Source organism: Desmodus rotundus, chromosome 5, assembly GCF_022682495.2.
Source record: "Desmodus rotundus isolate HL8 chromosome 5, HLdesRot8A.1, whole genome shotgun sequence".
Classification (NCBI taxonomy): Eukaryota; Metazoa; Chordata; class Mammalia; order Chiroptera; family Phyllostomidae; genus Desmodus; species Desmodus rotundus.
Window position 1 is genome coordinate 89,481,296 of NC_071391.1, and position 11,649 is coordinate 89,492,944.

The 11,649-nt window shown below is 44.9% G+C and overlaps 2 protein-coding genes across 7 annotated transcripts in view; both read left to right on the plus strand.

Moving 5' to 3' along the window:
• Positions 1–7,080, plus strand: part of KMT2A (lysine methyltransferase 2A) — a 98,118-nt gene extending 91,038 nt beyond the window's left edge. For all 6 annotated transcript variants that reach the window (XM_053924694.1, XM_053924700.1, XM_053924697.1 and 3 more), the window contains 5 exons: positions 145–323; positions 483–586; positions 1,026–1,109; positions 1,508–1,637; positions 2,354–7,080. In XM_053924694.1, the coding sequence (XP_053780669.1) occupies positions 145–323; positions 483–586; positions 1,026–1,109; positions 1,508–1,637; positions 2,354–2,629 (773 nt within the window). In that variant the 3' untranslated portion in view covers positions 2,630–7,080. The remainder of the gene's footprint in view (positions 1–144; positions 324–482; positions 587–1,025; positions 1,110–1,507; positions 1,638–2,353) is intronic.
• Positions 7,081–7,548: 468 nt separating this feature from the next.
• On the plus strand, positions 7,549–11,580 carry TTC36 (tetratricopeptide repeat domain 36). The gene is made up of 3 exons (XM_024570773.4): positions 7,549–7,853; positions 8,715–8,903; positions 11,253–11,580. Exons 1-3 carry the CDS (start codon positions 7,742–7,744, stop codon positions 11,513–11,515), a joined length of 564 nt encoding a protein of 187 aa, XP_024426541.1. The 5' UTR covers positions 7,549–7,741; the 3' UTR covers positions 11,516–11,580.
• Positions 11,581–11,649: the final 69 nt, after the last annotated feature.

Genomic DNA, 11,649 nt, shown 5'->3' on the forward strand with positions numbered 1-11,649 from the left:
AATGCAAATTTCTGGCTAGTCTGTAATAGAGCGCACCCTCTAGCGTCTGGCAGAGCTGTTCTCTAGCAGAGCATTTCTTTAGTACTATGCAGTTTCCTGTTTGCTGTACTTCTCACAGTGCTGGTGCCTTTGATCCAACTACAGGTGTTAATGGTTTGAGGATGCTGGGGATTCTCCATGATGCAGTTTTGTTCCTGATTGAGCAGCTGTCAGGTGCCAAGCACTGTAGGAATTACAAATTCCGTTTTCACAAACCAGAGGAGGCCAATGAACCACCCTTGAACCCTCATGGCTCAGCCAGGGCTGAAGTCCACCTGAGGCAAGTTCCATTCTTTTCTATAAGCAGTTTTTGGTCCTGATTTATAATCTAATGATAAAATTATTTTCCCATATAACCTTTGAGATTTCCAATGTTAGTGCTGTCCTTATTGCTTCTGTTAAAGCATTTCTCTAAATATACTTAATCCTTTGGCTCCAGGAAGTCAGCATTTGACATGTTTAATTTCCTGGCTTCTAAACATCGGCAGCCTCCTGAATACAACCCCAATGATGAGGAAGAGGAGGAGGTACAACTGAAGTCAGCTCGGTAAGTCTTCAGTGGAGAGGGGTCATTTGAAATTCTCTTCATTCCCTCTAGTCACCTCTTCAGGGCACTGTGTAGTTTTCCTTGGGTCAGAATTTCCTGGGCAACATTTAAGATGACTGAAATGTAGTTTGTGTTGAAGTAGCTGTAGCTGGCTGGCAAAAAAAAAAAGAAGAAGAAGAAGAAGAGTATGTTATGGAGGAGAACTGAAATTAACTGTAAGGTGTATATGTTCTCTGTCGGCTCTGGCTGTACCGCTCTAGTCGTCATGGTCAGAAAGCACCATGTGTATTAAAATAGGCCTGATTTTATAAAGTAGTTGTTATGCTTGGCATTGAACAGAATGAATATTGTAGTCATATTCTCTAGAAACCTTTGATCTAAGACTCACAACTGATTATTTCCTGAATAGAATTAATCAATAATGTGCTTGTCTCTTTAGGAGGGCAACTAGTATGGATCTGCCTATGCCCATGCGTTTCCGGCACTTAAAAAAGACTTCTAAGGAGGCAGTTGGTGTCTACAGGTATGGCTAAAATTCTAGAGAGAATTATAGAAAACCACTAAAGTTTTTCCCAAATGCTGGAGTGACCTCCCTCATTCAGTAAGTTAGGGTTTATAGGTATTAATTGAAGTCCTGGGATCCTGCAGGTCTTGCATTGAACAACGAATTTAACACAAGTCAGCATTACAATGTTGCTACTCCTAGTAGGAGAGAATGGAGAAATTTTTAATCTTTGTCCATTTGTTAGGACAATTAATGTGCTCAAATCAGGTGGGTCCAGGTGCTTTTTGGTTTTTTTCAAGTGTCTTTCCCTCTTGAGGGGCTAACAGGCCAGGGAATTTCATTCATTTATTCATGTAGTCACACAATTAACCTTATTGCAAAATTTGTGTCTGATCTCTTGTCCATCTTTGTTTTAGGTCTCCCATCCATGGTCGGGGTCTTTTTTGTAAGAGAAATATTGATGCAGGTGAGATGGTGATTGAGTATGCTGGCAATGTCATCCGTTCCATCCAGACTGACAAGCGAGAGAAGTATTATGACAGCAAGGTGAGTCTCACACTTTCACTCTCCCAGTTCTTTTGTTTTGTTATAAAAAGTGGCCATCAACTATAAATATCTCTAGATCAAAAAATAGTGTATTTTATTGATTCAGAGATATGTTTGTTTATTTTTTCAACATTTTAACACCTCTGAAATTCGTGGTGGGCCCAGTAAAAGTTCATAATCCGCTCTATGGATTAGTACATAAAATACGCTTTGAAGGTTTGTCCGAGTGGATCCCAGAATGAAAAGCACATAGCAACACATTTTTTAGATTTCTCCTTCCTGGAGACATTAAGAAACCATTAGTCTATTCCTATAATCTAGAGATTCATCATGGAAGCATCTTGAGAGATGGGAGAAATCTGGGCGCTTTTTTTTCTTAAGGTTTTATTTGTATGTTTATTTTAGAGAGAAGGGAGGGAGAAAGAAAGGGAGAGAAACATCAGTGTGTGGTTTGCCTCCCACATGCCCTCTACTGGGGACCTGGCCCGAAACCCAGGCATGTGCCTTAGACCAGGAATTGAACCAGCAACCCCTTGGTTCACAGGCTGGTGCTAAATCCACTAAGCCACACCAGCCAGGGCAGAAATCTGGACATTTTACCAGAAGAAACTTTGTTCATCAGCAGCTATAAGTCACATCAGGAAAAGGTTGGAAAATGTTCTTAAATCTGAGCTGAAATAAATAACAGGTTCTTCTCCATTCTCCTTCACGTATAGGGCATAGGTTGCTACATGTTTCGAATTGATGACTCAGAGGTAGTGGATGCCACCATGCATGGAAATGCTGCACGTTTCATCAATCATTCCTGTGAGCCTAACTGCTACTCCCGTGTCATCAATATTGATGGACAGAAGCACATTGTCATCTTTGCCATGCGCAAGATCTACCGAGGGGAAGAACTCACGTACGACTATAAGTTCCCCATTGAGGATGCCAGCAACAAGCTACCCTGCAACTGTGGTGCCAAGAAATGCCGGAAGTTCCTAAACTGAAGCTGCTCTTCTCCCCCAGTGTTGGAGTACTGAGACCCAGGGCCATCCAGAGCAATGCTGAAGGTCTTTGCCAGAAGCTAGGAGTTCAGGATTGAGTGGTCAGTTGAGGGGCCTCCATGGTGGCTGAGCTCCCTTATGTCCCATATTCACATTGTATATGTGATCATAGTCCTGGAGAGAGATAAGGTCTCAAAGAAAAGATCTGTGATCTACTTTTCATTGGGGCCTTCTGATTATATGCTGTTAAAAAGTAGGAAACGGGGTCCCTAGTAGACTTGCCTGGAAGGAGCTAAGGGTTACTTATAGTGGGAGATTGGGCCTGAGCATCTCCTCAGAGAGAAGTTGCCACCCTCTCCTTAGCCCTTTCCCAAGCACTGTAAGCAAGGAGTCAGGCAAAGCCCCAAATGGAGGGTTGGTTGGATACCTGATAGTTTGCCAGCCAGGCCCAGCCTGTGGCCATCTGTTGAACAAACAGAAGGTCTGGTTGTTTTCCCATACTATCCTCCCACTTGAGAGTTTACTTCTACTTGGAAAACAGGATTCTTCGCATCTTTGATATCAAAAAGCTGTCTTGGGGTTGTGCCAATTAATTACCAAACATTGAGCCTGTGGGCTTTAAATGGGAGTATTATCCCATGAGCCTTATTTCAGCCAATTACCTTTCCTGCTAATAGGAGCAGCTTCCCTCTCATTCCTTCTGTTCACTCTACTTCCTTGTTTTCCCTGTTCTTCATCCCACTGCTTTCTCACTCTGGGTGGTAGGAGACAGTGATTCCCTGCTCAAGGACACCGCCTACTGGGCACACCATGTGCCCTATGGAAACGTCCCTGAGCCTGTGAGCGCTCCTAGTGGGGAAATGGACAGGAGCCATCGGCCAGAACTAGACAGAATCAGGAGTTTTCGTAAAACTCCACTGAGAGTTTTAACAAAATATATGTAGCATGGTATTTTGGAAGAAGAAAAGATCACTTACATAATTGAATCATGCAACAACCCAAGTATCACAACCAGGATGATCTCTGGGCCCCATTCTGAGGACAAGGTGACTTTATTTTCCTGTTGTTAAGACATAGGAAGACTTAATTTTTAAATGGTCAATTTCCAGTTGAAGGCACAACACTAATCAGATTTCCACGCCCAAAACTTGGGGACTAGACCACCTAGTATTGAGGGAACTCTGCCACCTATGCAAAATCCATGGATAAAGTAAATTAAATGACACTACTGCCCTGATTACTCCTTAGGATGTGGTCAAAACAGCATCAAGTATTTCTTCTCTCCCTTCCCCCAAGACAGTGTCCTGAACCTGTTAAATTAAGTCATTGGATTTTACTCTGTTCTGTTTACAGTTTACTATTTAAGGTTTTATAAATGTAAATATATTTTGTATATTTTTCTATGAGAAGCACTTCTTAGGGAGAAGCACTTATGACAAGGCTATTTTTAAACTGCGGTATTATCCTAATTTAAAAGAAGATTGGTTTTAAAATTTTTTATTTTCATAGGATGAAGTCAAAGAAAATATTCAGCTGTACACACAAAGTCTGGTTTTTCCTGCCCAACTTCCCCATGGAAGGTGTACTTTTTGTTGTTTAATGTCTAGCTTGTTTGTGCCCTGTTGACATAAAAGTTTCCTGGGTTTGCTCTTTGACAATAAATGGAAAAGGAAGGTCACCCAACTCCATTGGGCCACTCCTCTTCTTTCCCACACTCTCTCCCCTTTCTGTCATTAGCTCAGAGTGGTGAGAGGTGGTAATCTATTTTTCCCTCATCTTTCCTACTTCAGGGTTAGCAACTAAGTTGAACGACAACCTGACATTTCCATCACCCTCTGCCTCATCGTTCCCTTTTCTCTACCCACAAAGTCCTCATTAGCTGCAAAGAATCCACAGATCCTCCTGTGCCCCCTTTTGGGGCAGCCTGTTGAAACTGAAGCACAGTCTGACCACTCACAATAAAAAAAGATTTCTCCCTGCCTTTGTCAACCACAAGGTTTCAGAGCAGTGTAGTCCAGTGGAGGCAAGACAAGCCTTTTCTCCACGCCAGAGGCCCGTTCCTATGGAAGTCTGGCAAAGCAGTATGACCCAGCCCAGCGCTCTGCTCCCGGACTCATGGTTCTGCTGTGCCTTCCATCCTGGGCTCCCTGTTCTTCTGTGACCTTAAAAACTTTGGTGGCTTTGCTGGAACATTGTCACTGTTTTCACTGGCATGCAGGGAACACAGCACTGTGGCCAGGAAGGCAGAGACTTCCTTGTTACCATGGAGCAGTGCCAGCAGGGGACTGGGGAAAAGCACTCTGCCCATACCTCACCTCCCTTCCTCCTTTTGCCCATGAACGAGACATGGTGGCTCTAGGGGTTCCACTATTGTCTGGTTTCCTTTATTGCACTGTGTGAGATTTTTTTTTTTTTTTTGTAAATCCTTTTATTCATTTTTTTTTCCCCAAGAGAAAAACCTTAAGCTGCATTTGTTACTGAAATGATTAATGCACTGATGGATCATGAATTCGCCTTGAGAAAGACCCAAAGGCCAGTCTAGGGGTGGGGGAAACTCAGCTAAACTGACCTAGTTACTGCCCTGCTAGGCCATGCTGTACTGTGAGCCCCCTCCTCATCCTCTTTCTACCAGTCGCAAAACCTTAGGCCAAGGGAGGAGCCCACATCTTTCCTTCTGCCAGCTGCAGATGGTTTGCCTTGCCTTTCCACTCCCTAATTGTAACCACAGAAATGAGAAATTCCTCATTACAGCTTAGCCTTGAGTTTATTGCCAAAATTCAGCATACCTGCCAGCAACTTGGGAAATGAGCTAAGGTTTCCCTACAAGAAGGAAACAAGGTAAAAGTGCAGACTGAGGAACTGTGGTGGGTCATTCCTAAGAATACCCCAAAGGGGCACCCCAAATCCCTAAGGAGTAACAGGCTGCAAACCTGATCAGTTCTCTTAGAGCCAGCTCCCTTACAGCTTTGCTGCTAGAACCTGTTATGGCTGCATTTCCTGGTGGCCAGTGACAACCATGTAACCAGAATAGCTGCGTGGTGCTGACCCTTTGGCCGGAACTTGGTCCTTTGGCTCCCGCCGTCCACCACCCCCAGCCCAACCCCTCTTGTTTTTAGACCAATACAAGAATTAAAGGGGAAGCCCTGGCAGCTATATATGTTTTCAACCAGACTCCTTTGCCGGGATCCAGTCCGCCACCCTGCTTGCCTCCATCAAATCCCTGGCCAATGCAGTGAGCACCATGCAGCTCCCTTGATTTAAAAAAAGAAAAAAGAAAGACAAAAAAATAATCTTTTAATGAATGTATCTTTCTAAAGGACTGATGTTCAATCAAATATCTGAAAATACTAAAGGTCAAAACCTTGTCAGATGATAACTTTTTGATTTGGGACTTTTAAATAGATTTTTTTTTTTTTTTAAGGAAAAGCGGGTCATTGCAAAGGGCTGGGTGTAATTTTGTTTCATTTCCTTCATTTAAAGCAATACAAGGTTATTGAGCAGATGGTTTTGTGCCGAATCATGAATGCCAGTCAAGTCTCACACTCTGAAAACTTGCAACTTTTTGTTTTGGTTTTCAAATAAATATAAATATGATATATATAGGAACTAATATAGTAATGCACCATGTAACGAAGCCTAGTTCAGTCCATGGCTTTTAATTCTTTAACACTATAGATAAGGATTGTGTTACAGTTGCTAGTAGTGGCAGGAAAATGTCAGTCTGGCACTTCTCTGATCCTCTGAAATGGAGAAACCCAAACCATAAAGGGATGGTGGAAACAGCCCATTCCCAGGATCAGAAAGAATTGCAGAAGTGGTGTCACCTGGATCTTTTTTCTGCCAGTGAATGTTGCCAGACAGTATCTGTGCTCCTTGTTTTCTATTTTTGGTTATGAATGTTGTTGGGGTTACCACCTGCATTTAGGGGAAGATTGTGTTATGTGCTTTCCTGGTATCTTGTTCCGAGGTACTCTAGTTCTGTCTTTCAAACAAGAAAATAGATTTGTGGTGTTTCTTTCATTGAACTTTTAACAGTCTCTTTAGTAAATACAGGTAGTTGAATAATTGTTTCAAAAGCTCAACAGATAACAAGCTTCTTTTTTAGAAATAGGGCATTTCTTGACAACTTTATCATGTATAACAGATCTTTGGTTGTTTTTTTCCCCTTGTGTTCTTCCAAGCTTCTGGTTAGAGGGAAAAAAAAAAAAAAAAAAGGAAAAAAATGTATCTAAAATCCATCAGTGTTAACTCCCTGTGACAGGGATGAAGGAAAATAACTTTAATAGTTCAAAAAATAATAATGCTGAAAGCTCTCTACGAAAGACTGAATGTAAAAGTAAAAAGTGTACATAGTTGTAAAAAAAAAAGGAGTTTTTAAACATGTTTATTTTCTATGCACTTTTTTTTATTTAAGTGATAGTTTAATTAATAAACATGTCAAGTTTATTGCTGCACATGATGGAGCTTTCTTTCGGCATTGCTGGGGTGGAGCGATGGGGTAGGGGTGTGGCCTGTAACCTGATTACAGAGTACCTTCCACAGCCCTTTATTTTAAGGTGGAATAATTAAATTATTCTTCATTGCCTTCCACACTGGCTCTCTTAACCGAATTTTCTTTCCTTATCAATGATGTATATTCAGGACCTGATTAATTCTGGATATGAAGATGGGGTCAAGAAGACAAAGGATAGTTCCTTTACTGCCTACATAATTCCCTCCTAGAAGCAGTTGTTTCTAGGGATTTTCACCCAATCTGTGAATGTAATAAAAGCATTTAAGGGGGAACCTGGACAGCATCGGCTCTTTGCTCTACTCTACCTTAAGGCTGAAACTGGATTTATTTACTGTTTCTCCTAGGACTGGGGTGCTGGTGGGGAGGCAGTTGAGAAATACCTGTAAATGTTCTGCCAGGCCAGGGTCACTAACCTGTGGCCAAAAGGAGGTTGAGTTTACACTACAGCCAAAAGAATGGAAGACCCTCCTGTTCATGGGGGATGGTCCTCAACCTCTCTCTAGATCAATTGGCTGTGAAGCTCCGTCACCACCCACCACTTGCTTCTTCCTCCCTCCTCTCTCATCCTGAGTCACCTTTTTGGATTTTCGTACTTGAGCATCATGGGGACTCCAAATGATCAGGCGGTGTTACAGGCCATCTTCAACCCTGACACCCCATTTGGAGACATTGTTGGGTTAGACCTGGGAGGAGAAGCTGAGAAAGAAGTAGAAGGTGAGTGCTTGACCTTGGAGTTTAACTCTCTACATTGGCTAGTCTGCAGGCCTCCCTGGGGAGGCAGAGGGAATGGTCTTTTTCTTGGGGGGGGGGGGGCATCTTCCAAAATCTCTTGTTTGTTCCATGCCCCTTGGGCAGTGATTGAGATTAGAATTAAAAATGGGCTGTACCTCAGTGTACTGATGGGGGTTTGGCAAGGGTCACTCTGCCAAGAAGAGAGCCAGGGTTTGTTTCAATCTTTTTGTCTTCTTCACACCTCACACCTATGAACTTACCTCACTACTTAATTCTCTCTGTGATCTAAGCTTAACTGTTGACATGTAGAGGGTAACATTAAACTCTCCCATGTTTGTTAAAACAGTATGCCATCCCACAATGGAAGAGGGCAGGGCATGGCTCCAGTAAATGGTTCCAACCTAAGCAAGCATTCAATGTTACATACTATTACAAGCCAAGCACTGAGTTGATCCTTCCACAATGAGTGCACTTTGTGTTGGAGGTAATATAATAGAACAAAATACAGACGGGCTAAGGATCCAGAAAGACCAGGGTTCGAATTCGAGGTATGCAACTTACAGACTGTGTGACCTTGAGCAAGTAGTTTAGCTGCCGTGAGCTTTATTCTCTTGATAATGGGGAACCAACCAAGGTCCCCTTCCCAGATCTTTTTGTGACTTAGGCAGTACCAGCTCTCAGCCTTAGTGACCTCAGGTCCCCTGCCCCAAATACTGTATCTGACTCATGTGATCCATATTTCAGCCCAGTAAGTTCTGACTCAGGTTTCTAAAGCCTGAGATGGCTTTTGCTTCTTGCTCCCAATTGCACATCTGCCCTCTCCTGGCTCCCTCCCTGGCACAGATGGAGTTTTCCCTCAAGCACAGTTGGAGCAGTCCAAGGCCCTGGAGCTGCAGGGGGTGATAGCAGCTGAGTCTGGTGACCTCAGCACAGCCCTGGAGAGGTTTGGCCAAGCCATCAACCTGCTGCCTGAGAGGGCATCAGCCTACAACAATCGAGCCCAGGCCCGGCGACTCCAGGGAGACGTGACAGGTGAGGCTAGACACTCTGGACCCTCTTCAGAAGAGTCTCTGGAGTGCACAGACCAGAGATAAAGTGGTGGACCTGGGCAATGGGGTGGGGGATCATTAAACCCCTCTGGAATCTGCATTCTTACCTATATTATGGGCCCTGCTAATCTCTTGGGGCTATTAAGAAAGTCAGAATAGACTGCATTCCATTTATTTATTTAACATTTAATGGGAATCTACTATCGTGGCAATGGGCCAGGTGCTGAGGACACAAAGATAAAAGATACAGGAACTAAGGGACTTTACATGTCATCTGTCATAACTAATTTAATCCTCACAACAACCCTGAAAGGAGGTAGGTACTACTATTATCTCCATTTTATAGATGAAGAAACTGAAGCATGGAGGTTAGGTAGCTTGCTACTCTCCTACAGTTGAGAAGTGGCAGAACTGAGATTCAAACCAGATGGCAGTGCTCCAGAGTAATACTGCCTCTCACATCCTAGGGAGTAGGACAGACACATAATTATGATACCACCATAACAGGTTAGGAGGGATCTGCTCCTGAAGGATGAGTAGGAGTTAGCTGGATGGAGCGGTGGGAGTTGGGAAAGCAGTCTATAGGGGTCCAGAAGGCACGAAAGGTACAGGGAATTTCTGGTCTCCCGGATGACTGGGACAGGGAGAGGAGGAAGCATGTGCCTAGGGCCTAGAGGTAAACAGCAATCACAAAAGGGTCATTTGTTTGTTTTTTAAAGATTTTATTTATTTTTAGAGAGGTGAAGGGAGGGAGAAAGAGGGAGAGAAACATCAATGTGTGGTGGCCTCTCGTGCACCCCCTTCTGGGGACCTGGCCCACAACCCAGGCATGTGCCCTGACTGGTAATTGAACCAATGGCCCCTCGGTTCACAGGCTGGTGCTCAATCCACTGAGCCACACCCTTTAGGGCTCACTAAAGGGTTTTAGCTGGGCAGTGACTGGATCAAACCTGCTGCACTGTGGTAGCTTTAGCTGAAGTGGGGACGATGGGACAAAGTGAGCCAGCCATGCTGGGAACCTGAGAGCAGGTCCATCAGTGGTGTAAACCACAGAAGTCTATTAGGAAACTACTAGACTATTAAGACTCGGTGGTGGAGGTACCCTTGGGACTGGTAATGCCAGGCTGGAGAGTCTGGACTCCATTATAGGAACAGTGGAGAACCTCAAGGGCCCCTTTTCTGCCCTTGTCTGCCACCTGGTTCTGGCTAGGCAGGGCTGTAAAGGTTGCTGGAGACAGCCTGCAGACCAAAACGCCAGACAGGATCAAAGGCAGTTCTCCAGGAGGAGGCTTTCAATTCCTCCAGACCAGTTTTGCTGAGGGAAACCAAAAACTGTCATCAGAGTTTCTCAAAGGTCCAGGTCCAGGTGCAGTGGGGGGCATAGCCCTTGCAGAGTTCCAGGGATCAAAACAAACAGAGACAGAAGGAAGATCAGCCTTGCTTGAGAGTTCCCAAGCACCCAGATGAAATGCAGCTTAGCGGACCGTACAGTAGACACCAGCAAGCTCCCTGAGGTAAGTTCAGATGCCTAACCCCAGGACTTCATGAGAACAATAAAAATAAAAACAGAGCAGACCAGCTCTGGCACCAAGACCTTCAAAAAGAAAATTGGGTACAAAATAATGATTATGGAAATAAAGAATGAGGAAAAGCACTAAGTGGAGAAAACAGGTAAGGGAAACTTTTAAAAATCACAAAATGGGCCCTGGCTGGTGTGCCTCAGTGGATTGAGCGCCCGCCTGCCTGTGAACCAAAAGGTCACCAGTTTGATTCCCAGTCGGAGCACACGCTTGGGAGGGGGACTGGGTTGCAGGCTGGGTCCCCAGTTGAGGGCATGCAAGTGGCAACCGATCCACGTATATCGATGTTTCTCTACCCCTCTCAAAAAAAAAAAAATCACAATGGGAGAGAAAAGCCTTCAAAAGGAAAAGAGAAACGGACTGTACCGTATTTGTAAGAAACAGTTGTTAGTAACTATAATTATTTTGGATTCTGGGATTCAGAGTTAGTCACCTGGCACATGGAGGATGGTTAATTACGTATCAGCATATGTGGAATAAATTGCCAGCTACATGACAGAAACGGGGCCCCATTCATGAACACAGTGCTCATTTAAAATGCTCCCAGCAACTTTCATGTTTTGGTGTGAGACTTCCAGCTCTGCCACTAAGTGGCTGTACAGGAAGGCATGTCTTCCCCAACTCTTCCAGTCTTCATCTGTGCAACGGGAATAGCAATAACCACCCTGTACGTTAACGTTCAGGCGGGCTGTAAAGGGCCGAACCCCAGGCCCCAATTCTGAGACCGGATTCTGTGCTCGCTCCTCCCGCAGGAGCACTAGAGGACCTGGAGCGCGCTGTGACGCTGAGCGGCGGGCAGGGCCACGCAGCCTGCCAGAGCTTTGTGCAGCGCGGGCTACTGGCGCGGCTGCAGGACCGGAACGACGATGCCCGCAGGGACTTCGAGCGAGCAGCACGGCTGGGCAGCCCCTTCGCCCGGCGCCAGCTGGTATTGCTCAACCCATATGCAGCGCTGTGCAATCGCATGCTGGCCGACATGATGGGGCAGCTGCGTGGCCCCCGCGACGGATGCTGAGCCGGCCAACCGGCAAGCAAGGGAGGGGAGGGCCCTGCACCAATAAAACTGCCGACTCGCACGAATCCTGCCTGTGTCAGCGCCTATACTCGGTTCTGGGTTCTGGCCAGGGAAAGGGCTCGGGAAGGGCAGAG

What these genes read in the sequence shown, in the direction of transcription:
- TTC36 (XM_024570773.4), top strand. Translation starts at nt 7,742, where the DNA reads ATGGGGACTCCAAATGATCAGGCGGTGTTACAGGCCATCTTCAACCCT. An exon ending in AGCTGAGAAAGAAGTAGAAG is followed by an intron (nt 7,854 to 8,714) that starts GTGAGTGCTTGA and finishes TCCCTGGCACAG; the next exon opens with ATGGAGTTTTCCCTCAAGCA. An exon ending in ACTCCAGGGAGACGTGACAG is followed by an intron (nt 8,904 to 11,252) that starts GTGAGGCTAGAC and finishes CTCCTCCCGCAG; the next exon opens with GAGCACTAGAGGACCTGGAG.